At 40.5% G+C, this 26,037-nt stretch overlaps 1 protein-coding gene across 19 annotated transcripts in view; it reads left to right on the top strand.

Moving 5' to 3' along the window:
* Window positions 1–26,037, top strand: part of INPP4A (inositol polyphosphate-4-phosphatase type I A) — a 135,207-nt gene that overhangs the window by 68,456 nt on the left and 40,714 nt on the right. For 13 of the 19 annotated variants that reach the window (XM_071582211.1, XM_071547561.1, XM_071582220.1 and 10 more), the window contains 9 exons: window positions 13,298–13,360; window positions 15,652–15,870; window positions 17,066–17,110; window positions 18,819–18,937; window positions 19,052–19,168; window positions 20,201–20,280; window positions 23,255–23,408; window positions 24,897–24,987; window positions 25,612–25,759. In XM_071582211.1, the coding sequence (XP_071438312.1) occupies window positions 15,765–15,870; window positions 17,066–17,110; window positions 18,819–18,937; window positions 19,052–19,168; window positions 20,201–20,280; window positions 23,255–23,408; window positions 24,897–24,987; window positions 25,612–25,759 (860 nt within the window). In that variant the 5' untranslated portion in view covers window positions 13,298–13,360; window positions 15,652–15,764. The remainder of the gene's footprint in view (window positions 1–13,297; window positions 13,361–15,651; window positions 15,871–17,065; window positions 17,111–18,818; window positions 18,938–19,051; window positions 19,169–20,200; window positions 20,281–23,254; window positions 23,409–24,896; window positions 24,988–25,611; window positions 25,760–26,037) is intronic. The other 6 variants (XM_071582231.1, XM_071547570.1, XM_071582240.1 and 3 more) reach the window with 1 other exon arrangement.

Consider the following 26,037-nt stretch of genomic DNA (forward strand, 5'->3'; position numbering starts at 1 on the left):
ATGTTTCGGCTTTTCAGTCACATAGCTCAAAAGGAGTAAGGTCTCTTTTGTCCTGAGGTCAGCTCCCATATAAGTGTTAAAAAAGGAAAATCTGAACATAAGAGTTGAAAGGATCTTAGTTGTAGAAGTACCTGGAAAACAGACACAGCAATTACCACATCGTCACTGCTTTCCCAGACCTGAGGAAAAAATCACAGTATATTTTGCACCATTGAATCCTACAGTCTGAGTTGTAATCTTGGCAGGTTAAAGAGTCCTACTATAACAAGACAGAACACATTAGGAAAACCATTTGGATAAATGTTTGCAAATTCTATTCTCACTTAAGCAGGAGTGACCTGAGAGGTGTCACTGGGGACAAAAACAGAAAATGTTTTAGCACTTGTTATTTGGATGCTGCTGTTGTCCACTCCCAGGCAATGCAATTTTATCTGCAGTTATCAAAGACAGGTGGGGCTGCAGTTTCATGACATTTGCTGTTGAGCCAGTTTAACTGGAAGCAAAACTGTCGACTTGCACAGTGGTCATATTTTGAAAATGGAAATGTTAATAGACATGTTAACTTCTGCATCTTCTACCTGACTGTGTAGTCAAAGTTGTGTATACCTTCTCACCCCTCTGGATCTCTGAAGACACTCATCCATGTGTAAGATTGGAGTTCATAGTACCAATCATTCAAATTAGCTGAACTGCTTGTGGGGCTCAGGGCATATTAGAACTTGTAGAGAGTAGTACTTTTGTGGTTTTCACAGTCTTTATTGTGAATTGAAGCTGCCTATCTGAGGTTCTCTAGAACTCAGATAATTTCATAGGCAGGGTGAGGATGTGATTTGGTAGCTCATTGCACGTGGAGTTCTCCATAGAATCTGGGTCTGTTTTACCACAGGCCATCCCTTCTAAGATACTTATGCACAGAGAGGTTCAGAATGGAAGAATTAACAAAGTGCTTGTTGAATGCTGCTAATACCAGTTTTTATGCATCACCCTTTAGTAACCAAGATTTTCATAGGGGTTTGACACTGCTTTTGCTTCGGAATTAAAAGGTCTGCCAGGTTTGGGTTGGGTGTTACTCTCCTGCATTTCAATCAGTGGTCCCTGGCTTTGTTCCCCATAGGTAATGCCAGACTGATTTTTTTTCTAACTCACTTTTATTTGGTTTAGCAGATGGCTTGTTTTGGGGTTTTGTAGCTATATACTTCATAAGGAACTATTTGCCCTGTAGAGTTTTAGTTACAGTTTGTTTTTATTTTCTTTGTTGAAAAAATATTGCTTTCTTTTTTTTTCTTTCTTAATTGCATTAAAAAGTTATTAATAGACTTTCCCTTTTCAGAACTGGAAAATATACAGAAAGGCATTTGCTCACACTTTCCGAATACAAATTTGCTTCTAAACTGAGACCAAACATGGAAAAATTTAGAATGTTAGATGAATATTTCTTATCATTCTGAGCAGATGGAAACAGTTGTTTAGTTCTTAGAATGCTTAAGTTGGTGGTTTTAAATTGTCCATGAACTATGCAAATAAAGTTGGTGGGAAGTGATTGAGGAAGGCAACCTATGATCAGTAACTTTAAATTAGCTTATACCAAAGGGTTCTTCCACTGTAATATTTTCAGGGAGTTTTCGTATTAGAAAAGAGTGAAAACTATTGATAACAGAGTTTAATAATGTCCCATTTAGTTTTTTCACAGTTCTATCTTATTTCACCTCTAAACAGTTAGAAAGTTTAGTTTCGTGACATTTGCTGTTTCAAAAAAACTATTTGACCAAGATGTATTACAGTGATGTCTGTGATTCACAGTGATACCACTGTGTGCAGACAATCATGTTACTTTATCAGTGTAAGCAAATATATTGTGCTTGGAACACGGATGTTATCCTGATGATCACAAACTGTCCTGACAGTGTTATGGCTAGCTCTCATTCTTGCATCTTTGGTCTATGAAAACTCTGTAAATGAAGCTGTAAGGATGAGATCTTCAGGACCTGAAAAGGCTGGAAACAGTAAAATTATTGCTCTTAACTATTGAAAAAATTATAAAACAGGAAAACAGCATCTGCTGGTACATGTAAACAGTGAGGAATGGCACCGAATTCCACATCTGTGCTGTTACACTCAAAGACTTTTTTGTGTGTGAAGATGAAACACATGTTATATCTAAAGACAAGTAGCGGTTATTACTGTAATTAAAGTCATTACAGGCTAATCCAGGAATCAGTACTTGGCCCAATCTCATAACTTGGCCCAATCTCATAATTACTGGTAAAGAAATAATGCTTCTGTACAGGGGAAAGTCTCAATAAATAGCAAGGCAATGAAATTCATTGAACACACTAAGTGTGTACCACTTTATCGTGCTGTAATGCTCAACTCACCCTTTTCCTCCTTCTCTTGATCATAAGTTTGTTTCATTCTGACTGGGGGGATGTAGAACTGTTCCAGCAGTTGTCAGTGTCCAAAGGACTTCAGATACTGAAGGAACCAAATATCTGAGGAATATGATATTCATATTGATAGTTTCTTCTTCTTCATTGTAGGATCCTCTTGGGGTAATTTTTATGTTTGCTAACAAGCTTTTAAACTTGGCTGTTTCTTCATGGTCTGCAGCTCCCTGTTACATTCAGATTTACTCTGTGTTACCTTACGTACATACTTAGTCACCCTAAAAGCAGTTTTGTCCAGTCTCAAGTCTGCAGTTCTTTAAGTGACCATGGATGAGCTATAGCCACAGTGTTTTCCAAGTGCCAACTCTGTACCCTGTCTCTGTCTTATCCCATACTTCTACTCCATCCTATGTCTCCATGTCTGAAGGGTATCACAACAGGCCTCTATTTTTCTACACTACATTGTGTTGACTTGTAAAGTCATGATGGTACCATGCAAAGATAAAAGTAAAAACCAATTCGCCACAGACATCTGTGCAGCTGGAAAAAATATTGTCACAGCTAAACCAAGCTTAATTGCATGCTGGAGAAAAGTTGCAGGCAGTCAACAAAAGTTCAAAAAAGCAAACCTAAAAAGCCTGAGTGCTCAGGGTTTGCAAACCCCTCTACAAGGCTGTGGCCAGTCACCAGTGATGGATCAGTGTGGCATTACTGGGCTACAGGGTAAGTGTTACAAGGGCCAGCTGTGGACTCGGGTAGCACACTGTCTGTTGTGTTACCTCCAGACCTTAATTACAGAGGTCTGGGTGTGATGCCCAGTTCAGAAAGTTCTCAGAGTGCTTGTCTGCTGAATCTGGGAGTGCAAACATGGAGGTGCCTCACAGAACACTGGTACTGCTCATTATACTGTTTTTCTCAGTCTCTTGCATTGCCTGCTCTCAGAGGGAACTCCAGGCTTGAGTAAGCTTTTGCTCTGACCCAGTCTCTATATTCAGTTTTTGGTCCCACCCTTTTGCTCTCTTTAGCAGAGACAGCAGATGTAGGAACCTTTGCCCACACTGAGATGCAATTCAGTATCTTAGTTTAACCTGTTGCTGAAAGTGGCTTTGATGAGATGCGGGACTGCAAACCTGTGTGGCTGAAATGCAGCTACCTGTTCTCATCAAGGTCAGAAGATCAAGACAGGTGGCTGTGGGCAGAAACATCATCTCTGCTGCCTTGCTGTGGGGGTTTGACTGCTGAGGTAGGCAGCATGCTTATGAATTTCTGATAAGGTATGGTGGGAGGCAAGAGGAATTAGCAAAAGTTGGTGTCACTGTTGCTTGCCTTAGCATGCAAAAATTGGGAGTCAAATACATCAGTCATGAGGGAGTTAGTCATGAACTTTAAGAAAGGAATTTATTTTGGGATGCATCCTTCACATTTTCAGGCTTTTCTGTATCCATGCAAAATTTGCTTTTAAAAAAAGTGAGGTTCAGATAAACGTGGCCTGTAGTAACACACCAGTTTTATAAGGCATGTTAGTGCTTGGAGAATTGACAAAACTCTGACATTTGAGTTCTTATTTTGAGCACTGAGTGCTACAAGAAACTCAGCACTAAATATATGTCCTTTGTCTTTGCGTAGGATTTATATCTTTTTTTTTGTGATTGTTGCTATCATCCCTACTGCAGTCATTATGTTTCAAGAAAAACTTTTGAAGCCCACTGAACTATGTCAGTTCTAAAGATTGATCAGTACTAGTTGAGGAAAACAAACCAGTAGATTGTGGTCAGAATTATTTGAAAATTAAAATCCATGGTCATGCCTTGTAAGAGTCTTAATTTTCTTCGAATTCTTGGAATTTTTGACTGAAATATTTATTACTTGTGGTCTGTTAGTAGACGAGAGGGAGAGAAAAGAATATTGTAGTTGAGAGGGGGAGAAAGGAATATTGTAGCAGAACAAAGTGTTACATAACACATAACTGCAGCTACACAAGTACTTTCTACCTTCTCTGTCTGAACAGACCACTTTAACCTGTAATATGTTGGATTGAAGAGACATGAGTGTTTTAAATAAGTACAACATTTTTATTTGTCCATGAGTGTTCATTTGTTTGCTCATTTTATCCATGAAACCAGTCAGAGTAGCAGAAATATAACTTTAGTTCTCTTACCAAACTTTGCCTTTGTCTTTTTCGTCCCCGAGCTAATGTTGTAATATCCACTACATGACATTTATTTCCTATAATAGCTCCTTTGTTAAATCACACCTCAATGAAGTATTTTGGTAAGGCTGATAGTCAAAACTTGGAAACTTCAGGGGAATTTTCACAAGTAGAGGACAATTCTTCAGATATAGTGTTCTAATAAAAAGCTGCTGATCTTACATCAGATGTAATGATCACAATGATTTGTAATCAAATTCATAGAAATGTTGGTGACATTTGGTCTGATTTCTTCTTATGACACTTCAAATACACACAAGCAACTTCTGGTTTGTCTTCTTTGTAGGTCATTTATTTATTCCAGGTTTGTGCTACTGATTTACGTTTTTTTAATCCAGCAGTCAAATATGGCCAGTTTCAATATATTCCATATATTTTTCCAGTAAGTTTTAGAATGATCATTGGCCATCAGTATATCTAATGGCTCCTACATGATTGGGTTTCAGTAGCTCTGCTACAAGTTAATCACAGAATCGCAGGATGTGTCAGGTTGGAAGGGACCGCAGTGGGTCCTCTGGTCCCACCTCCTTGCTCAAGCAGGGCCATCCTAGACTACATTTCACAGAATTGCATCCAGACAGTTCTGGAATATCTCCAGTGAGGGAGACGCCACAACCTCTCTGGGCAATCTGTTCCAGTGCTTGGTCACCTGCACAGTAAAGATCTTCCTCATATTTGGGTGGAACTTCCTGTGCATCAGTTTGTGCCCATTGCCTCTCATCCTGTTGCTCGGCACCACCAAGATGACCGTGGCTGGGTCCCCTTGTCTCCCTCCTTTTAGGCACCTACAGACATTGATGAAGTCCCCTCTCAGTCACCTCCTCTCAAGGCTGAACAGGCCCAGCTCTCCCAGCCCTTCCTGTGAGGGCTGCTCCCATCCCCTAATTATCTTCATAGCCCTCCTGGGCCTGCTCAAAGAGATCCATGTCTCTCTTGTACTGAGGAGGCCAGACATGGACACAGCACTCCAGATGTGGCCTTACCAGGTCTGAGCAGAGGGACAGGATTACCTCCCTCGTCCTGCTGGCAATGCTCTCCCTGATGCACCCAGGATGCCTTTGGCCTTCTTGTCGCCAAGGCCACACTGCTGGCTCATGCATGGCTTGTTGTCCCTCTGGACCTTCTCTGCAGAGCTGCTTTCCAGCAGGTCAGCCCCCAGCCTGTGCATGGGGTTATTCTTCCCCAGGTGCAGGACCCTGCACTTGCCTTTGATGAACTTCAGACAGTTTTCCTCTAGCCATCCCTCCAACCTGTCGAGGTCCTTCTGAGGGTTGCACAGCCCTCTGGGGTACTGAACACTGCTCCCGTCTTTGTATTGTCAGTGAACTTGCTGAGGAGGCATCTGCCCCTTCATCCAGGTCATTGATGAAGTTAAACAATACTGGGCCCAGTATTTAACCTTGGGGGACACCACTAGTGACAGGCCTTCTGTAACTTGTCACAGACAATATTCTGATAAATTGGTCAGACCCTGAAGCAGCACACCCCTTCCATTGTGTCTTACAGGGTGATGTTACTGTTAACCCACAGGGTCGGATTGGCATTAAAAAAGATTCCTTTCACAGGGCCAGCTGTCCCACTGAGGCGTTGAAATGGGAACAGTGGTGGGAGGCATAGACTGTTGTTGGCCTGTTTGGAGTTACTTGCTTATGCTTCCAAACTGCCAGCATCCCACCACTTGTTTAAAAATGTAGGAAAGAGCAATGCAGTCAGGATCTTGGCCTGCAGCAAACCTCTCTCCCATTGATTTAGAAAGGTCAGGGTGAACAAATAATTTTATTTTCCAGGAAGAAGAAATGAAAGCAGCACAAAGGAATCAGATATCTGGAACAAAAAAAAACCAAAACCCACCACCACCACCACCACCAAAACTTCATTTGAAAAGACATCCAGTATCATGGCGATTAGGCATAGTCCAGGCATGCAGTGTGTAAGAAAAAACAAGATATATGGATCAAGAAACCTGCAGAAAACACAGTTCAGGAGTACAAAACAAATGTTGATGGAAAAATACGCATCGACACATTTGCATTGGTAGCATAAGATGATTCCAATTTTTCTATGCTGCCTAAATCTTAGTAATAACCTTTGTGAAATACTACTCCCACACTAACATTTATTTTTAATTTTCTAAATACTTGACACTCTTTCAATTCCTGAGTCAATTGGTTATGTCTGATTGAAGACACATATGTTAGAAAAAGAATTTCTGTTTTGTCCTTGGACATTATTGTATATTTTTAATTGACATGAATGTTTAAAACCGTAAGAGTAGGAATCACAGCAAGTCAGAACAATGCAATATGAAAATAAAGAGTGCTTAGGAGGGGTTTTTTTGAGTACCTGTGTCCTAATGGATCATTCCTTCCATGGGGGAAAATGTAGTGCAGGAAAGTAAAGTTTAGACTGTGACCTTGAGGTGCAGTCCAGTTGCAAGGGTGAAGCTCAGTGGTTTCAGAGCAGATGGATAGATTCCCTCACATACACAGAGGACAAGGCTAACAATAGCACTGTGAGTCCTGGATTGTTTTGATCAGAATACACTGGCTTTAATTAGTGCTCTGTTAATCTGTGAAATGGATGAGTATTATTGGCAGATAGATCAGGTAGTTCCCTAGACCTTTTGTGGTAATTCAAACTTGACCGAAACTTCTGATTACAGATCTTGTTTCAGTGCTTTTATCCCTCTGTGTTGTCTGTGATCCCCCTCTCACTGCCTGTATGTTTGAAAATATTTTGCTGCCATCCATTGTAATCAACAGTATGTGTATGAAATCTTTAGCAAACGTTAAGTGTGTCTGGTTCATCTTCATTTTAGGTCATAAGATGTTAGGGTTTGGGGTTTTTTGTTTGTTTTGTTTTTCCTGCCTTTATTCCCCTGCCTCGTCCTTTGCTGCCGCAGGAGTAGCATCTCTAGAGAGAGGGTTAAGCTTTTTGTTTTTTCCAGTTAAAGCAGTGCTGTTTCTGCATTGTTAGCTTCATGGTTATGATGAAAGATTGCTTTAGAAGAGGCAGACATTAGGAGGGTGTTCAAAATACCATCAAATTTACAAATGTCTTTTCGATCCAAACTTGTCAACAGAAAATATGGGCTTTTCTGTGTGTGTATTGGCAGTGCAAGAATCCCAGGTCATGAGAAATCATCCTGTGCACAGGAAACTTCGCCACAATGTACCCAGCAGATTTCTTGCAGAGAGGGTAAAGGTTATATTGGGGTAAAAACCATTTCTAAGCTGTTTCTGTTGGTAAAACGATGGAGGGGGCTGAGAGGGTTGGACTTGAAACTGCCTTATAGCAAGACTCATCATTTTCTGTGATGCTGTGCTGTGTTCAACTTGATAAAAGCTGTTCTGCAAAGTGAGGCAGCGCTGTGCTTTTTCCTTTTTTGTTAAAAGATGTGTGTGCTACAAATGCTCACATCTCTAGGTGTGTGTATTTGTGTACTCATAGAAGAAGTAATGAAGAAATAGAAATACTGTGGTAACAAGTGAAATTAAAACAATATCTTGTTAAGAAGAATGCTGTTTGTATTTCAGTTGTGAATATAGACAAATAGTCTTAATTTGCACAAAGAACTAAGTGGCCTAAATCGCAGTTTTCTATAAAAAGTATTGAAATACATTAAAGAGGTAAAATTAGGTTTTTAGATTAATTGAGTTTGCTGAAGTTCCTAGTGGGGAAGGGTCAAGAAGGAATTTTGTGGCTTACATATTTATCTGTAAGTAAGTGGGATTTGTGAGCAGGAAAGCAAAGAGAAAGAAAGCTACTAAATATCACTGAAAGGTTGCATTTGGGGATTTCCACACTGCACAAATACATCTATTGTATCTTCCGGTAGCTGATTTCCTTTTCTTGTGGAAAACTTTACTCTTGTTGAGGTCACCCACTTGCTCAGAATCCTCAGGTGGGCTTCAGAGAGTGTCTAGATTTTTAAGGCTAAACTTAATATTTTTGTCCTTGGTAATCAAGGTTCTGGTGAGTGGGAGAGTGGGACATTTTATATCAGCTTGTGAAGGGAACATGGACTTAAGAAGTAGACTGAGAGGGGCAATACAACTTCTTTATGGAGCTGACAAATTAGCACCTGCTGAGTATGTTTTTGATGGGGAGGTAATATCAGTGGGAGGCAAGGGTTCATATTAGATACTGGCATCACTTCTGGCATCTTTTCCCCAGAACTGAACACAGTACTCAAGGTGTGGCCTCACCAGCACTGAGTACAGGGGAAGGATCACTGCCCTGGTCCTGTTGGCCATGCTATTTTTGATACAGGACAGGATCCCATTGGCCTTCTTGGCCACCTGGGTACACTGCTGGCTCATCTTCAGCCTCCAGTCAGTCTAAACCCCCAGGTCCCTTTCTGCCTGGCTGCTCTCCAGCCACTCTGTGCCCAGCCTGTAGCGTTGCAACGGGTTGTTGTGGCCAAAGTGCAGGACCCAACACTTGGCCTTAGTGAACTTCATCCCGTTGGAATCAGCCCATCTCTCCAGCCTATCCAGACCCCTCTGCAGAGTCCTCCTTCCTTCCAGTAGGTCGACACTCCCTCCCAACTTGGTGTCATCTGCAAACTTGCTAATGATGAACTCAGTCCCCTCATCTAAACCATCAATAAAGACATTAAACAGGACTGGACCCAACACAGACCCCTGGGGAACACCACTGGTGACAGCCGGTCAGCTGGACACAGCCCCATTCACCAGCACTCTCTGGGCTCAGCCCTCCAGCTCCTAACCCAGCACAGAGTGCCCCATCCAAGCCATGGGCTACCAGCTTTTCCAGGAGTATATTATGGGAGACAGTGTCAAAGGCCTTGCTGAAGTCTAGACAGACCACATCCACAGCCTTACCCTCATCCACCAGGTGGGTCACCTGATCATCAGGTTGGTCAGACAGCACCTGCCCTTCCTAAATCTGTGCTTGCTGGGTCTGAGCCCTTGCCCATCCTGTAGGTGCTGTGTGATTGCTCTCAAAATGGATGATCTAGATCACGGAGTGAGTGGACTGAAAGTCTGTTGTCAGCCTATGGATCTGCAGCATAGTCTGTGTCGCTGCCCCCACAAGTTTTGCTGGAAGGATCTGACTCAAGGTGTCAAGTTCACGGCTTTGACTTTTCCCGTTTTGATCTATGTGAGATTCAGGGCATTCATTCTCTCATTAAAGGAGACAGAAGAGCAAAGTGCATGTCTGACTGTGGAAAAACCTGCTCTTAATCCTAGTTGACCTTAGTAGGATTTTGCAGGGAACTGCTGTCCATTGAGCTGATGTTCTGCCTCTGCAGCCAGTAGGGTTGATCCAGGCCTTCATCTTGGACCTTTGTGTGGTTGATAAAATTCCTTGCATCTTGTTTGAAACAGTTGTTGAAGGTGGACTGCTGGAATTGCTGAAAGATTGAGTCTGAGCCAACATGGCAAATCTTGTTTCACTATCAAGATTTTCTATCAATGGAGGTAGTAAATAATGAAAAATTCTCTGTATTCTAGTTATATTAGAGATAGTGCTCTTACATGAAAGGCAACATAATCATAACTTAGCATAGTCTGGCATTTTATCCTTTCTGTTATTTTGTCTATATTGATTAGGCATAATAGGATGTTAGTTGAAAATCTGACTGTGCTGTAGGTCCAAAATACTGTTTCAGGCTGTATTCATTTTCACCCTTTTGTGTATTGTTGTCCTGGGTTGAGCTGGCAAAACGCCAGCTGTCCAGGACAGGGTGAAAAGGGTTCCTCCCCCCCCCAACCAGCCAAGGGAAGAGAGGAGGGAGAGAGGAAAGGAAACTTCCAAAACAGGTTTATGCTGAAACTAACTACATGTATTTATACAGAAAAGAGAAAATTAAGAGGAAACTACAATATAACACACACTTACACAAGTTACATATATATAAGAAGGAATAACTTCCCACTCCCCAATTAATACAAAGCCCATTACTCTAAATTCATAAGCACTCCAAAAGACACTCAGGAAGAAAGAGAAAGTATAACAACAAAATATCTCTACTTCCCTGAAGGCAAACAAAATGCAAGCAGAGGCAACAGAAGCAGGGCCCAGCATAGTAGAGGAGCTGCTAGATGTCCTCCTCTTAGTGCAGCCATGATGGAACTAACCAAGCCACTCCCACACACTGGATTTTACACCCTTTGAGATGATGTAGTATGGTATGGAATACAAGATTATTGACTAGAAGAAGTCAGCTGTTAGCTAGCCCAGCCCAGTTTAAATCAGCTGACAATCCTAGGCCTAGCTGGACTTTAGAACCTAAGTTGAGGCCCACCTGGCTAAACCCGTAACAATTGTTAAACAGAGCAACTTTTAATTAAGGTGTTCTTCGAAGAATGCAGTAGACTGAAGGAGCCTTCTTGATCTTTCAAAGTAGATTTTTCAGGAACACAAACCACTATTTTTTAAGTTTCAGGGTATGGACAGTGCAGTCTGGACAATATAGAGAGTAATAAAACTAATTGCAGTTCAGTAAGTACCCCAAAAACTACTTTTTTACTCCCTTTTGGAGATCATGGTAAATGTTTAGTAGGATATTTAGTCGGATTGCATCCTTTTTTTATTTTCTTTTTTAAACATTAAAGAAACAGTCATGCTCTCTGTTTTTCTCTATTATTTTCTTAATGTCAATGTATCAGTAACTTTTAGCCTTCCACTGCTGTTGCATTTTCTGCTTTGGCATGCCAGTCAATAACTGGAGTATCCTCTTTCTCATGTTTCTTGATGTGTGAATGGGAAAAATTCTTTTACTTACAGTTGTATAAGTAGGGTAAAAAAAGTCAATGTCAGACTGAAGAAAGGTTTGATCTCACCTAACACATGTTTGTTTGAAAGGGTAATTCGGTAGATTTTTTTTTTCCCCCAAAAAGAGAACAGACCAAAGCACTTTGCTAAAACAGTTGATAAGAATATTAGCTTGTAGTTGTACAAGGTAATCATGCAGGATTTATTCTGGGGCTGAGATGATCATAGTTTTTGCTTATGGCATAGTGAGACCAAATGTTTCCAAGTTTCAAGCCCACAGGGTGACATTTGCTACCCACAGCCAGCTGACAGGACTGAGGGTAGTGGGGCAGAATGGGACTCTAATGAAGACCTTTTCTTCTGGAGGTGTGCTTTTGTACTAATGGAGCACCAATAAATATTCACATAACAGAAGAGGGCTTGTTCAGAAGCCTTTTCTGAGCTGTGGGTGTGGCCATTATTGGTATTGGAGATCAACAACAGCTTCTCACGTTTCTGTTGAAACCTGAGCTTGCAGCAAAACTTTGTGAAGTGCAAAGCTGCACATATTGCCAACATCTGCTGTCTGCAGTATTAGCAGGGGCAAAGCCAAAGGCAGCTGCATCATGCCCACCCTCAGGATAGTTTGCCTAGACATCAGTTACATCAGCCTTTGGGATTGCTGGCTGCAGGAGTGGTACCAGCTCATTACTATCCATTTAAGGAGAGGTACCCTCTGGGGAAACTATCTGGTGTGTTAATACTACCTTTAATTTGGTAGGAATCCTGTCTTCATTGATTTTTATATATATATTTATATATAAAGTTGCAGTTGTTGAAAGGGTTGTAATTCAGCAAGTGATCAGGGCACCTGTCCTTTGAATCTGTCAGGCTATGCAGTGAGTAGAGGGAACTCATCCCTGCCTGAGCAAGCAGTGAATCCTGTGGGAGGGATCCAGTTTGCCCTGCTGCAGCATCAGGCCTAATCTAGTCATCTAAATTATTTCTGTAATTAGAGAGAGACATATTGTGGGGTGACTCATCCCACCTACTTTGGAAAATGATGACTTGTTTTCTGGAAGTACCTGTGTCTTATCATTGACTATATAGAGAACCTGGGCAGTGAGTTGAGATCAGATACCTGCCTCCTGTGTAGTTTAGGTGAGATAAAATCCTTTCTGTAAGTGGTAAGAGCTCATACCTAAGTTTGTGGGTAATTGGTAGGGCTGGGGATTAAATTGAGAAGCTCAGACTGGCCTTCCTCATCTCTTGTGTTGTAGTATGGCATAGATGGGAGGTCTTAAAAGGCATATCCTGATAATGCAAATGTGCTTGAATGGGATGGTAGCACTAGCAAATGCAAACCTTCAGTTAACCTGTAGTAAATTTAAAAATAATTCACTTTTCCTGTGTGCTTCTTGCCAGCAGTTTAGAGAAGCCTCCCTCCTACAGTCATTTCACCCAATGGAGAAAGAGCCCTACATCCTGCTCTTTGGAACTTCTGTGTATGGACACAGGATTTTTTCCTCCTCATAGTGGCAATCACAACTCTTCCAAACAACAAAATTGTGGGAGTTCAACTGTAGAAAGGCTAGTTTAGTAACAAATGCTGTCTTGTGTTCAACATGTCATATGCATTTCTTTCTCTTAATAGCTCCAAGACTTTGAGTAAACATTTTAGCATATGTTTCTTACAGCTCTTCTACCCACTCACCAAATGCTGACCTGTGACCAGTCCTTTTCAGCATAAGCTTATTTCTTTGTACTCCAAATCTGACTGGATAATGCTATGGCTAGTGCTGGATGAGGGTCAGTACAGAATTATCCTGTTTTTCTGTTTTCAGTCAGCTTTATTGTGGGTGCTGGTAGTCAGAAGTAAAATTTACAGTTTAGCTGAAAATGGTACCTGCCCATTGGTTGTGACTTATGCAGTATAAAAAGATTGATAATTAATGCTGATTGTTTCTGCTGATTTTTTTAGATGTGGATTTAGCTGATGTTATGATATACAAAATCCCTCCACACATGAGGAAAAGAGCTCTCTGTAAGTATGATCCATGTAAGTAAATGGAAAATGTATCATTAAGTGAGAAATTAATATTGCAATTTAAATGAGTAGTTGAGCACTTAGAGAGCATTGGGAAATTATTATGCTCAATAATATTTATATAGAAATAGCTTCAAAGCAAATTAAATATTTTAACTTCTCAAGGACTGACCCTTTTTAAGGATGTCAGCAACTGAAGATTTTAGCTGAAAAAGACAGCAGAACTCTTTAACCTAACTACTGTCTGACCTGTGCCTGTGTGAACACGCTAGTTATTCTCTAATAAGGTATTTGTACGTTTTGAGGGAAGGGGCTGTGGCATCCTGGCTAAGTCTCTAGAAGTACATTTTATGGGTCTTTCTTCAGGCAGGTATGTTTAATGGACTTACAGACTGTTAAACATCACATTATACAAAGAACAAACTAAGGAGAACCTTTTGCTTCAAGAAGGGAAAAAAAATTAGGAGAATGGAAAGATTTGGAAACTGGCAAAGAATTTTGATGGAAGTTTTATTTGACCAAATATTAGGACATTCAATACTACTAGAGATAGTCTGGTGATTCACTAGCTGCTTAACCACTTAAACATTATTAAATAACTTTTTACTATATGTGATCAATCCTTGGCTAGAGAGGAACCAGCTGGACACAGTCCTGAGCAACTTGGTGACTCTGGTTTTCAACAGGGGAGGTTGAATTAGATGCTATTCAGAGCTTATCTAGCCTCAACTATTCTGTGGTTCTGTACGGACTCATAAACTGCCTGCTTTAATTTTTGGCTGTCAGAAATGATAGCTATAATGCAGAATGTTCTTTTGTATATTGTCACTGAGTCTCAAAGCTTTTGGGGATGGGATGTTCAGAGTTCTCAATTTCTGCTTCTTCCATCTAAGAATTCTTTTTGTTTTTTCTGTTTGGAATTGACGTATGACAGATTGGCCTGTCTGGTAGATACAGACCAAATTCCTTCCTCCCTAGAATAAGCTCATTTAAATCTCATTCCTAAGCTCACATAGATGGCTAGGGTTGTGTTCAATTCAGTTGCCTTGCCTTTGAATTTAAGATGTCCAGTGAAGCAAGATGCTGGAGTTCCCTCTGGAGAGAAGGAGATTCTTTTGAAATCCTCCAGAGGGAGATGCTGACTGGTTAAATTCGGACACTTTAGTTAGGCAGATTGAATGTTCCTTTAGAGGCCTTCAGACAGGTTTATACTGCCTTTTTAAAACACAAGTATAAGCTAGATGCTTTATTTAATTAGAATCCTCTTGCTCATTGTTAGGTCTATCAGCCTAAACGGAAAATAAATATTCTTACTTTTTGCAGTGGAGTTTAAATGTTTTGTAAAATAAATGAGGGGCTGCTGTGAAGATGTTAGTCACTGTATTACTGTCTTTCAGGTTTATCAGATTTTATTCTTCACCTCCTAAATTAGTGCTATTTGTCATAATACTATGAAACAAATAGAAAAATTCTACACCTGCAGTGCTAACCTGGCGAAAGGAGCATTCACATTTTTCAGCCAAGCCAAAAGCATCACATTTAAAATCATAACCAAATTGTCAGTAGGTCGTGTATTTCTTTTGTTCTGTAGTGTTTCAGTTCATGGGTATTGGGAAGGAAGAACTGTCATGGATGTGTGTAGGCCAAGAAAGTGTAGGGTAAAGGAAAAGCACAGATGCTGCTGTGCCACATCAGCAGGCATCCCCTTTAGCTCTTTCTTTTCACCACCAGCCCAGAATTTCAACTTCTCTCTGCCCCAATAGGTTTTATTTATAGTTTTTGTTATCCCTGTGTCATGGCAGTAGAGCCTGGAACAACACAGTGTGCTGACTCTGACAGCATTTCCTGCCCTTTTGTTCTCTGCTCTGCCAACCCGTTGTCCCTTTGTCCTTATCCCTTGTCCTTCCTCTGCACGCAGGGGCCCCATCTGACGAATTTACTTGTGCTCCCCAGGGATTATGAAAACCAGGAAACTTCATTAAGGATGGTTTAATAAGTTAGACAAAGGAGAAGGGCAGCTGGTCCGCTAACGAGTCTCTCTCAAGGCCCATTCTCTGACAGAAGAACCTTTCTTGCACGTGGCACAGTTTTCAACAATTTCCTGTAAAATGTTGCAGATGTACAGTTCATGCAAATGCTGTTACTGTGGTGTATTGGGTCTGCCTTGAGCATTTTATTTGAAAGATCTGAGGCAATTTTATGGCAGTAGGTTTGCGGCTGTTGAAAAGAACAGTAGCTGATAGTGGCCTAAAATTTTCGTGTAAGTCTTTGCTCTCTCTATTGCTTAGCGTGGTAATGTTAGAGGAATAGCAATTGGAGACAACCTGCTGCACTCTGCTGCTCTGTGAGGCAAACATCAGCAAAGCCAAGCAGCAAGAAAAGAAAGGCTCTTCATGAGAAAATGACAGCAAGAGAGCACAGTCCCCGCCATGGCGCCAAGTCCCGCACTGTGCAGCGAGCCTCCACCATCGATGTCACCTCCGACATGCTCGGCCTTTCTCTGACAGGTACGTGCCCTCCGGAGGGCGGTCCCGTGGTGTGAAGGAGAGCACTCCAGACTCTGAATCCCAAGGACCTGAGTTCGAGTCTCAGTGGGGACCGTCCCCTGGCAATTCAATGCCTCCCTGCCATCCCATCCTGTCAGATTTCGGATGCTCAGCAGGGTCAGCCCTGGTTAGTACCGGGTGGTGTGACAGTCCTGAGGACTTCCCTGTCGCTGTCCAAGCTCGCTCGGCCGTGGCAAATGGACCTCAGGACTTAAACGGTGGGGCCAGTTCTGTGCACACTGTGCCTCACCTAAAACATCCACTGCACAGGCTGGAAGGGCACACCCAGGTGGGGAGAGCCCTGCCCAAATCTGCATTTGCAAAGTCTGGCCATACATACATTCATACATACATACATGCCCTCCAGTCACCTCTGTGTTGGGTTTTTCTTTTTTTTGCCACAAGATTTAAATGTGTCTGGTTATGTGGAGGTAATGAGATAAAGAAATTATACCAAAAAATTTCAAAGTCTTGAACTTGCCATTTTTAAAATAGACAAAACATTAAAATTTGAGAGGGGATTAATAAAAAAGAAATTAAACTAGGTTTTGTGTAGTTATATTTATCAATCAAAAACAAGCAATGGGGAGAAAATAAGAAAATAATGTCAAGGTCTAGGAAGAGTCATGGCAACCTCCTTGTTTGACATTGTATAAAATTTTCAAGAGAGTTCTGGGAGCTGATGCTTATCTCCCTTAAGTTTTATGGCTAATAAATTAGGATTGTAACTCTCAGAGGCTTTCCTTCATTAGTGACAGAGACAGGTACTTTCAGACTACTTATTATTAACTACCACAGAAGAGATGTGTCTGATTTAATAATTTGGAGTTTAAATAGTGTCTCAGGCACTGAGTGACTTTAATCCTGTTGTTTTCTACTGATATGAAAAATTTAATAATCCTATATTGCATATGATCTTGCATGAATTTACGTATTTTAGTATGTTTTATAAATTGAGATAATCCCAGGTTTTCCAAACAGTTTTTAGATACTAAGGATTACAGAATAAATATTACAGATACTAGTCATGGCTCACTGAAATAATTTTTTTTTCTTATAAAATTTAATTTCTTTCTTTGTATGATTGCAACTTCAGGAAAGAATTCACGTGACAGTGATGTTTGGCTAATCTTGTGTTAATTTTTCTGGTTTACAGGAAACATTCAGGATCCCGATGAGCCGATTTTAGAGTTCAGTTTAGGTAGGCTTAGTGATTTTTGTGCTGATTTTGATGATGCTGTTCAATGGATATGCAGTGTTTTAATTGTTGATTTTGAAGTACACTTCATATAGTAAGGTTTGCAACTTTGCTCTGGTTCTTATGTAGTTGTGGTACAGTTTTCGTGCTACCTGTATAGTGTCTTTTCATAATCAGTCAACAGTTTGATTATGTGATTTTTTTAAAAGTCTGTAATTAAAACATCTGTCCTGTAAAATTTTAAATGTTTCCTATGTGAATGTTTACTTTGTTTAAGTGAAGATACAGTGAAACTGTCTTCAGTGTCAGGATATCAGCGGCTCAGGTCTTCAAGAAAACTGCAGGTTTGCTGGAAAACACCGTTTTAGGATAGAATGTTTTCTAAGAATTACCAGCTATGACATGTACCTTCTCTCCTGTGATCTTTGCTGTCAACTGATAATGTGGGATGCAGAAGTGACCTAAATTCTGAGATGGTTAAATTTGGACAAGCAGCTTGTGCATGGACTCACTTTACTTGACGAATAAGTGAAAAATATTTTTTTCATGAAAATTCAGTCCACATTTTCAACTGCTTTTCTTGGTTTAATAGTGTGGCAGTTAAATGCTACGCTGACGCCCGATCCTGTCAGATCTTGGAAGCTCAGCAGGGTCAGCCCTGGTTAGTACTTGGATTGGAGACCTCCTGGGAATACTGGGGGCTGTAGGTTCTAGTCCTGAGGACTTCACTGGCACTGTCCAAGCTCGCTCGGCCATGGCAGATGAACTTTAGGAGTTAAACGGTGGGGCCAGTTCTGTGCACGCTGTGCCTCACCAAAAAAATCCACTGTGCAGGCTGGAAGGGCACACCCATGTGGGGAGAGCCCTGCCCAAATCTTTGTACGCAAAGCCTGGCCATACATACATACACAGTGGACTAATATTCAGACACTTATGCTCTTACAGTGTGTTTGAAATGAAAAATCAGAAAATTTTCTCAGATGTGTCAAATTGTGTTATAAATAATCAACAGTCTCAGAGCTGAATACGGTGCTGTAAATATTATCAGATAAATCGAAGATATCTAGAGCTGCAAAGTTATTCAGGTAAATTTGAGAATTAACTTCCTGCATGTAACTGAAGCTGGATACAATTTGACTCTGAAGTTTAGTGTAATTGTGTAAAGTCAACTCATTGAAATTTTTGGTAGCCATTTCCTACTCTCCATAGTTCCTTCCCAGCAGATAAACTCACGATAACATTTTAGAAGAAGTAAATTGCTGACATTCTGCAATTACAAGCTGATTTTCCTCATAGTAGTGCTGCTTGATCAATGTTCAGGTGCTTCTGCCTGTTCTCCATGGGCAAATGCCATTTGGTAATGGTCTTAACAAAGCGTGACTTCAAATCAAATGCAGCCAGACTCATGAGATTCCCAGAGGAAAACCTATGCATGTACTTGGTTATAATGAGCTGTGCCAGGAGGGTGGATAGACAGGGGTTAGAAGAGGACAAGTTTAAATTGCAGCTCTAGAGCTTGGAGCCAGACTGATAAGATTGCACGTTTACTGTTTGCATGCACAAAGGTGAGCTGTAGTAGAATGAATATTAAGCCCTTTATTGTTTTATTGTGAAGGGCTTTTGTATATATGCTTTTATAAAAATATGGAGTCTTACATCAATACGAAAAAGATCCTGAATCTGAATTTATTTGTCTGTTGCATACCTAAAGCTTGCAGTGAGCTGCTAACTCCATCGCTAGATCGGAAACCAAATAGTTTTGTAGCAGTGAGTGTAACCACACCTCCCCAGGCGTTCTGGACGAAGCATGCACAGACAGAAATTATTGAGGTAAGCGGTGAGGTATGCCTGGATTAGATGTAAAAATGAAGCTGACACAGCAAGTATTTTTTCCTAAGAAATACCACCTTGCATTTATTATTGTGTTTTTCTTTGTGATTACAGGGAACAAGTAATCCTATCTTTCTAAGCAGCATTGCCTTTTTCCAAGACTCTCTTATCAATCAAATGACACAAATCAAACTCTCTGTGTACGACGTCAAAGACAGATCTCAGGGAACAGTAAGTTTTTAAAATTCTATTGCCTGACCAGTCAGTGTGGAGCAAGGAAATGAGAGACAAGGAGATCAAACTGGGAACTTTTGTGGAAGAAAGCGAAAGAATAGCAACACTGACCATACAGAAAACAAGATGGGTAGGGAAAGGAGGAGCAAATACTGATGGACCTGGCAAAGTGGCAAGTGTTGCTAGTTTTCTCAAGTAAGTCTTGTCTGTGGCAAGTTTGAGAACCATGGATTTGAATTAAAAAGGTCCTATCATTTGTTCTCTTATGTTGTGGACATCTTTACTGATCTGCATAATGAAATGGATCTAACACCCCTAACTGAGGCTTCAAGCCTGTGCCAAAATACCATCATGAAACTGTCCTTTTGAACAGAGCTGCTAAATTCTAGAAATCATCCTGCCTTGATATCTTAGTGATTTTGTTCAGGGCTGAGATTTTTTTTCCCTTACTGAAGAAAGTTTAAGTGACAGTGCTCCTGTGTTAACTGTTTGAATCAGTGGGAAACTCAGGCCATTTATTCTCAGACTGTTGTCCAGAATATGGACAAGCCCTGCATGTCTGCTTTTCTGTGGCTTTCAGGGGCAGCAGAGCTGTCTCTCTCTGTACAGTGCTTCATAGGGAGGCTCTGAGGAAAAAGGAATACCGCCAGAAGAGAGGTGTTCTTCAAAAGGAGCCGAGTTTGGATCAGGGACTGTGAAGTGTTTACCTAGTCAGTCTGAGCTCTCAGTTGTTGCTTTCAGTGTTCCTGTATTGCTGGGCCTAAGCTCTTATGTATCGAGGTGCCTCCACTCATATCCTAGAGAAAGAAAAATGCTTACTGTCCTCCAGTAGAAAAAAGATTTTTATAAATTACCAAATTCACTAAATTTTAAGGATTTTTGATTAGTTATGAATCAGCATATACAATCTTATTTTTGTTCTTGGACTTCTGTACATCATAATTGTATTTTGGGCCTTAGTGCTTTGGACAATGCCTTTGTTCATAGTAAAGGTAAATATTTGCAATTCTTGTATTCATTTTCTTTTAGATGTATTTGTTGGGTTCTGGAACTTTCACTGTAAAAGATCTTCTTCAGGAGAAGTACCACAGGTTGCACATAACACTAAGGTTTGTAATATTCTTCTTCATTTAGGAATTAGTTCTCAATCCTTGAAAACACACTTTAGATGTGATGAAAACCTTTTATTTGATTAGGTTTTTAGTTCCAGGACAGTGTTACAGAAAAACTAGTTTATATCGAGTGAAAATTAAAACCTGTAGAACAAGACCTTTCTGATTTGGTGAGTAGTGGTAGATATTGATTCTACAAGTCAAGAAAGTATTGTCAAGACCGATTTTGTGTTTGTTAATTTCCTTGTATCATCTCAACGATTGTGTCCATGAAGAGGGGTAGAATATTTTTTTAATTGTACTGACGTATAAAAAACCTCTGGTGGGAAAAATGAAACCCATTGAAACAGAGAATTAGTTACCTTAGCTGTTTGGAATACCTTGACTTAAATAAAGCCTAGAATAATAGAATAAACAGAATAGTTTGGGTTGGAAGGGGCTTTAAAGAAATCTAGTTTAAGCCCCCTGCCATGGGCGGGGACACCTTCCACTAGACCAGGCTGCTCAAAGCCCCATCCAGCCTGGCCATGAACACTTCCAGGAATGGGACATCCACAACTTCTCTGGGCAACCTGTTTCAGTGCCTCACCACAGTGAAGAATTTCTGCCTAATATCTGATCTAAATCTCCCTTCTTTCAGTTTAAAGTTAATCTAAGCTCTAGTTACTATTTCAGTACTGCCTGTTGCTAAATTGCCTATTTGTTGCTAAATAGTGTATTTATCAATGTAATGCACTAAGAATAGGACAAGTCATGTTACAACATCATTGATTGATGTATTTTTCTAGTTTAATTCATACTTTTCAGAAACTTTTGTGGAAAGGACATTACTCAAGAGGAAATGAAAAAGAGGGTGTAAGTCTACCAATCCCTAAGACAGTCATTCTAATAATAGGAATCAAACCACACTCTTGAAAGCCAGTGTGGGACAAAGCTGAGTATTGGAGAAGGATGAATAAGGCAAATTAAAATTAAGGAAAGAGCTCTGATGTGTAAATGCACATTGTAGTAGTTCATGTTGGAAGTAGGAGAGGCATCCCTGTCAGAGAAGGCAAGGAGGAAAGCATAATCAGAGACACAAAGGAAGATTATGTTGGTAGTATTGGCATAAGCAGCACTAGAAAACATGACTGTGATAAAATTGAGGAAATTTTTTAGTCCAGACATCTAACAAAACATGGCAAAACGTTTTATGCCGTGAGAAGAGATGGGTAAGGTTTTTGGTTTTTCCACAGTGTGTTGTAAGGAAAGCAGATGACATAATTTCACAGCAGGAGCAGATGAGGGAAATGAGGCACAAAAGGCACCGCAAATATGACACTGGTGCTGGATAAAATAATTTATCATAGGTATGAAGGTGAGAGTGATTTGAGGGAGATGAATGTGATTGCAGGAATTTCATGTTTGTGTGTTACACATGATTATTAAGTTGAAAATGGACTTTATTAAACTCTTTTGTTTTAATATCAAGTATATTCTGGTTATCTAAATGTGCGAATACATGAATTTCTTTCCAAGCTGGGCACAGAGCAGTGTCTATAAAAATGCTGTTTGATTTGGATCCTCGAACCTTTTCTTGTAGTCACCCTGCATGCCTATTTCTTTTGCCTCCCCAGTATTGTCTGTTCCAGCAACTTCTGGGTTTTTTTTTTAAGTTGTCCCAGCTTATTTTTACATGTAAACAACAATCTTAAAATACCATTTAGTCTCTAACTTAATGTAATGTCTCTGCCAAAATTACTGTGTCACAGAATAAATTACATCCATGATAGACCTGGGTACTGGTGTGTATTTTAAACCCAGCAAGATTAGGGCTTTTGCCCCACTTTTCTGCATCTGTGACTCACTTTTCTTGCTGCCCTTTCAGTAATGTGTGCCTGTGTTGACAGCTTCTGACCCCAGCAGGGAGATGGCTGCTGCTCTGGGAAAGTGGGACAGAGGGTTGTGTCAGTCCTGCTGTGCAGCTGCCCAGCTGTTAATGACCTATCTCAGCTGTTAATGGCCAGATACCTGGGGACCTCTAGTAATTGTTTCCGCGTAACTCCCTGACCTCCAGGATCGTCTGCCTCAGGGTTCCAACCTCCACTGAGAGCGCTCACCTTTTTCGCATCAGTTTTCTATTCTGGAATGTCGAGTCCCCAGTTTACCCAGTCTAAATAGTTTATCTACAGAAGCACAGGATATGGTCAGCCTTCTAACTGGTGACCTTGACTGACTTCTCTATTAAGGGGAAGATTTGGGTTGTGCTACTTCTGTTTAGTCTACTTATTATCAAAATGTACCAGTTGCAACTCTACCAGCTGGAGTTAAACAGTACGAATGAAAGTTAAAAGTTTGGTTTCAGACCTTGAAACTCATGGGCAGCACACACATGCGCATTCAATTGTCTGCTTCGTAGTAATGTTCTCAGGCAGTTAAATGCCTCCCTGACATCCGATCCCGTCAGATCTCGGAAGCTAAGCAGGGTCAGCCCTGGATTAGTACTTGGATGGGAGACCCCCTGGGAAATGCCGGGTGCTGTAGGTTCTAGTCCTGAGGACTTCACTGGCACTGTCCAAGCTCGCTTGGCCATGGCAGATGAACCTCAGGACTTAAACGGTGGGGCCAGTTCTGCGCACACTGAGCCTCACCTAAAATCCACTGTGCAGGCTGGAAGGGCACACCCATGTGGGGAGAGCCCTTCCCAAATCTTCGTTCGCGAAGTTTGGCCATACATACATACATACAGTAATGTTCTCAATTTAAGCTGCTTTTGCTTAATTGTAAAATCTGAACTTTCTCTGGGTTTACAGAAGCATTGAAACACGTGCGTCGTTTTAGATTGCCTTCAGTTAGGAGGTCTGTACAGGAGGGGACTGTTTTCCTGTTGGAATAACTCATTATCAAGTTATGCTGAATGATGAAAAGCTTCCTATTTAAAATATTCATTAAGTTTGAAGATTAGTAGCCTTCTTCCCTTGTTGATAAACAGGTCTACCTCCAAAAAAATCTCAAGGCAGAGTGTTTGTTGCAGGTCGGCTGAAAGTGACCGTGTAGGTAACATCACAGTTATTGGATGGCAAATGGAGGAAAAATCTGACCAAAGGCCTCCAGTGGCGAGGTCACCTGATACAATTAATGGAAGGGTGAGTATGAGCATTGTATCAAATTCAGAATATTGCAGCCTTGTGCCAGCATTGAAATAAGCCAGGTTGGTATCTGCTGTCAACTTTCCTGTCCATCTTTATATTTAGTAATGGTTTACATTTTCAAAATACTGTAAAGAGCAGCCTAATGCTGTTGAAGCTATTTTGTGTTTTTCAGAACTCTTGGTGTGCTCATGTTTGGGGGTTAAAAGTCTTCGGGCAAATTTTGATTTACAATGATTAAGCTTTAGCTTTGGGTGCTCGTGTCCTTCCTCAGGAGAGGGTCATTGTACTATTCATTGGTGCATGTGATGCTGTGAAAGACCCCAACAAAGCAGGAGTCTGAGCCAAGTTAGTATGGGATAAGATAAAAAGTAAAAAGTCCTTTAATATCAGGCCTAGGGCCTACAGGAATACATGATGACATGCACGTGTCCCCCCTCTCAAGCTCTAGTTTCTATGGCTTTTATAATAGGGTCTACCCAATCCCCATTTTACACGTCTCCCAGTCCAGTCCTGGTTCCACCCCTGTTCCAACCCCTTAGGATTTGGGTCTGGGGTCAGTGAGACCCTCTTCTTCTTCAGGCTCCTGGAGTTCTTCCAATTCTGACTTCTGGGTCACTGTGCCTCGTGTTTATGACTCATTCTGCAGACCTTTCTGATAGTCGTCAGCATTCTACCTTGAAGAGAGTCTAAACAAGACTAAATAAGTAAAAATTTGAGCTACTGATGTGTACTAGGGGTTAGGATACCTAAACAATGAACTTAGGCTGCTAGAAACACTAGCTCACTACATTTGCTTTTTTACAAGTACTTCTAAAAGCTATAAAAATGCAAAAATCAAAAACCCTTCGGTATCAACATGATACACTGATCATCAGCTTCACAGAGATGTGGTATTCAATTACACATTGTGAATTGGAAAGTGGCATTGAGCAAAACTATAATGAGCATGCTGGGGAATTTTCAGAATTTTAATAAAACTGAGCAGGTTTTTTGATTGCAGGATACATTTTTTTCTCTGGTCCTCAAGTATTTGTTTGAGAACAGATATTTGTAGCACTTTCTTGGTACATTTAATTCTGTAAACCTCGTATTCTGAGTATCTGGTGATAATTGCAGTGACATCTGTGTATTAGAGTACAGTGTGGATCAGTATTATTTTGTATCCATCCAGACCTGTAGGTGGCACATACTGATGCAGTACCTTTAAGGACTCTGAGCTGTGCTAAAAGAAAGTGGTTGAATGGGTAGATGAAAATTTATGGCTTTTTGAACTGTGCAGTAAAAGTAAAAAGAAATGCCTGAGATTCGTTATTTCAGCCAGCAGTATTTTTTGCCCACAGTAAACATATTTTAAATACTTATTTAAAGCATGTGTTGTGTTGAATATTTCTTTGAAGTCTGTGTGATAGGACCATCACTGCATACTGCCTGTGCACTGAGGTTTTATTCTTTGCTATTTTTGGTTTTTTTGCATTTGTTTAGACTGTGTTGCCAGTTGATGAAAGTTTAACAGAATCTTTAGGAATCAGATCCAAATATGCTTCATTACGGAAAGATGCACTACTGAAATCTGGTAAGCTGCTGTGAACTGTAGCAAGGAACCTTTGGGCATCAGTAAAAGCTCATCTCTCCCTATCTGCCTGTGGCCTCAGGGCATTGCAGCAGATGCTTCATTTGAATAGAAGCAGGCTACTGATTGAGCAGTCCTTTGAGGGTCATACAAGAATAAATTATTTTGTCATCTGCACTGTTTTGTCTTTTTAAAACTGCAGAAGGAAACTTTTGCGGATAAGTTGACTGTAATATACATTTTCCATGTACTTTGCTAGTCTATTCCTAAGCGATCTTTGGGGGGAAAAGAAGAGAGAAAGAGGAAAGAAAGTTGCTTTAAAAACAAAATAAAATAAAACACCAAAAAAAGGTATTTTAAAAATTGAATATATATTTCATTTATTTCATTTTCTTACCAGCGTTTTAAGTCATTTGAAGTAGAGGCTTTTCCTTCTAACACTACAATAATGGTCATTGTAGAATGACCATGCTTGGAAAAGCTACACCGATGCCTGGCTAAACCAGGCATTGCAACAGTGTGTTACAGCATCTTAGTGAACCAAAGCCATTTACTTTAAAAAAGAAGTGACTCTGTACACTTTTAACTCAAACCCTATGCTTAAATAACATGATTTTAATTCTTTAGTGTTTGGTGGTGCCATTTGCCGAATGTATCGTTTCCCAACTACTGATGGAAACCACTTGAGGATCTTGGAGCAGATGGCTGAGAGCATCCTGTCACTGCACATCCCCAGACAATTTGTGAAGCTGCTTCTAGAAGAAGATGCAGCAAGGTGAGCTCGGGATGGTTTACATGTGCAGGAATACAGCAGTGTATTACTCAGGAACTGTTACTGAGTTACAAAGGAATGTGTCTGTGTTAATGCAGAGAGGCACTGAAGAAAAATTAGTGAAAGCAGTATGTTGCTGACCGTACAGTGACAGTGAATAAATTTCATATTTTTGGGCTCAGTTGTATGGTAACTTGAACATACAGAGGTGCCGATGGGAGAGTGAACACACTTAAGATCATACTGCAGTTGCTTCTTTTAGGGGTTATCTGTTCCTCTCA

This window comes from Pithys albifrons, chromosome 1 (assembly GCF_047495875.1).
Source record: "Pithys albifrons albifrons isolate INPA30051 chromosome 1, PitAlb_v1, whole genome shotgun sequence".
Classification (NCBI taxonomy): Eukaryota; Metazoa; Chordata; class Aves; order Passeriformes; family Thamnophilidae; genus Pithys; species Pithys albifrons.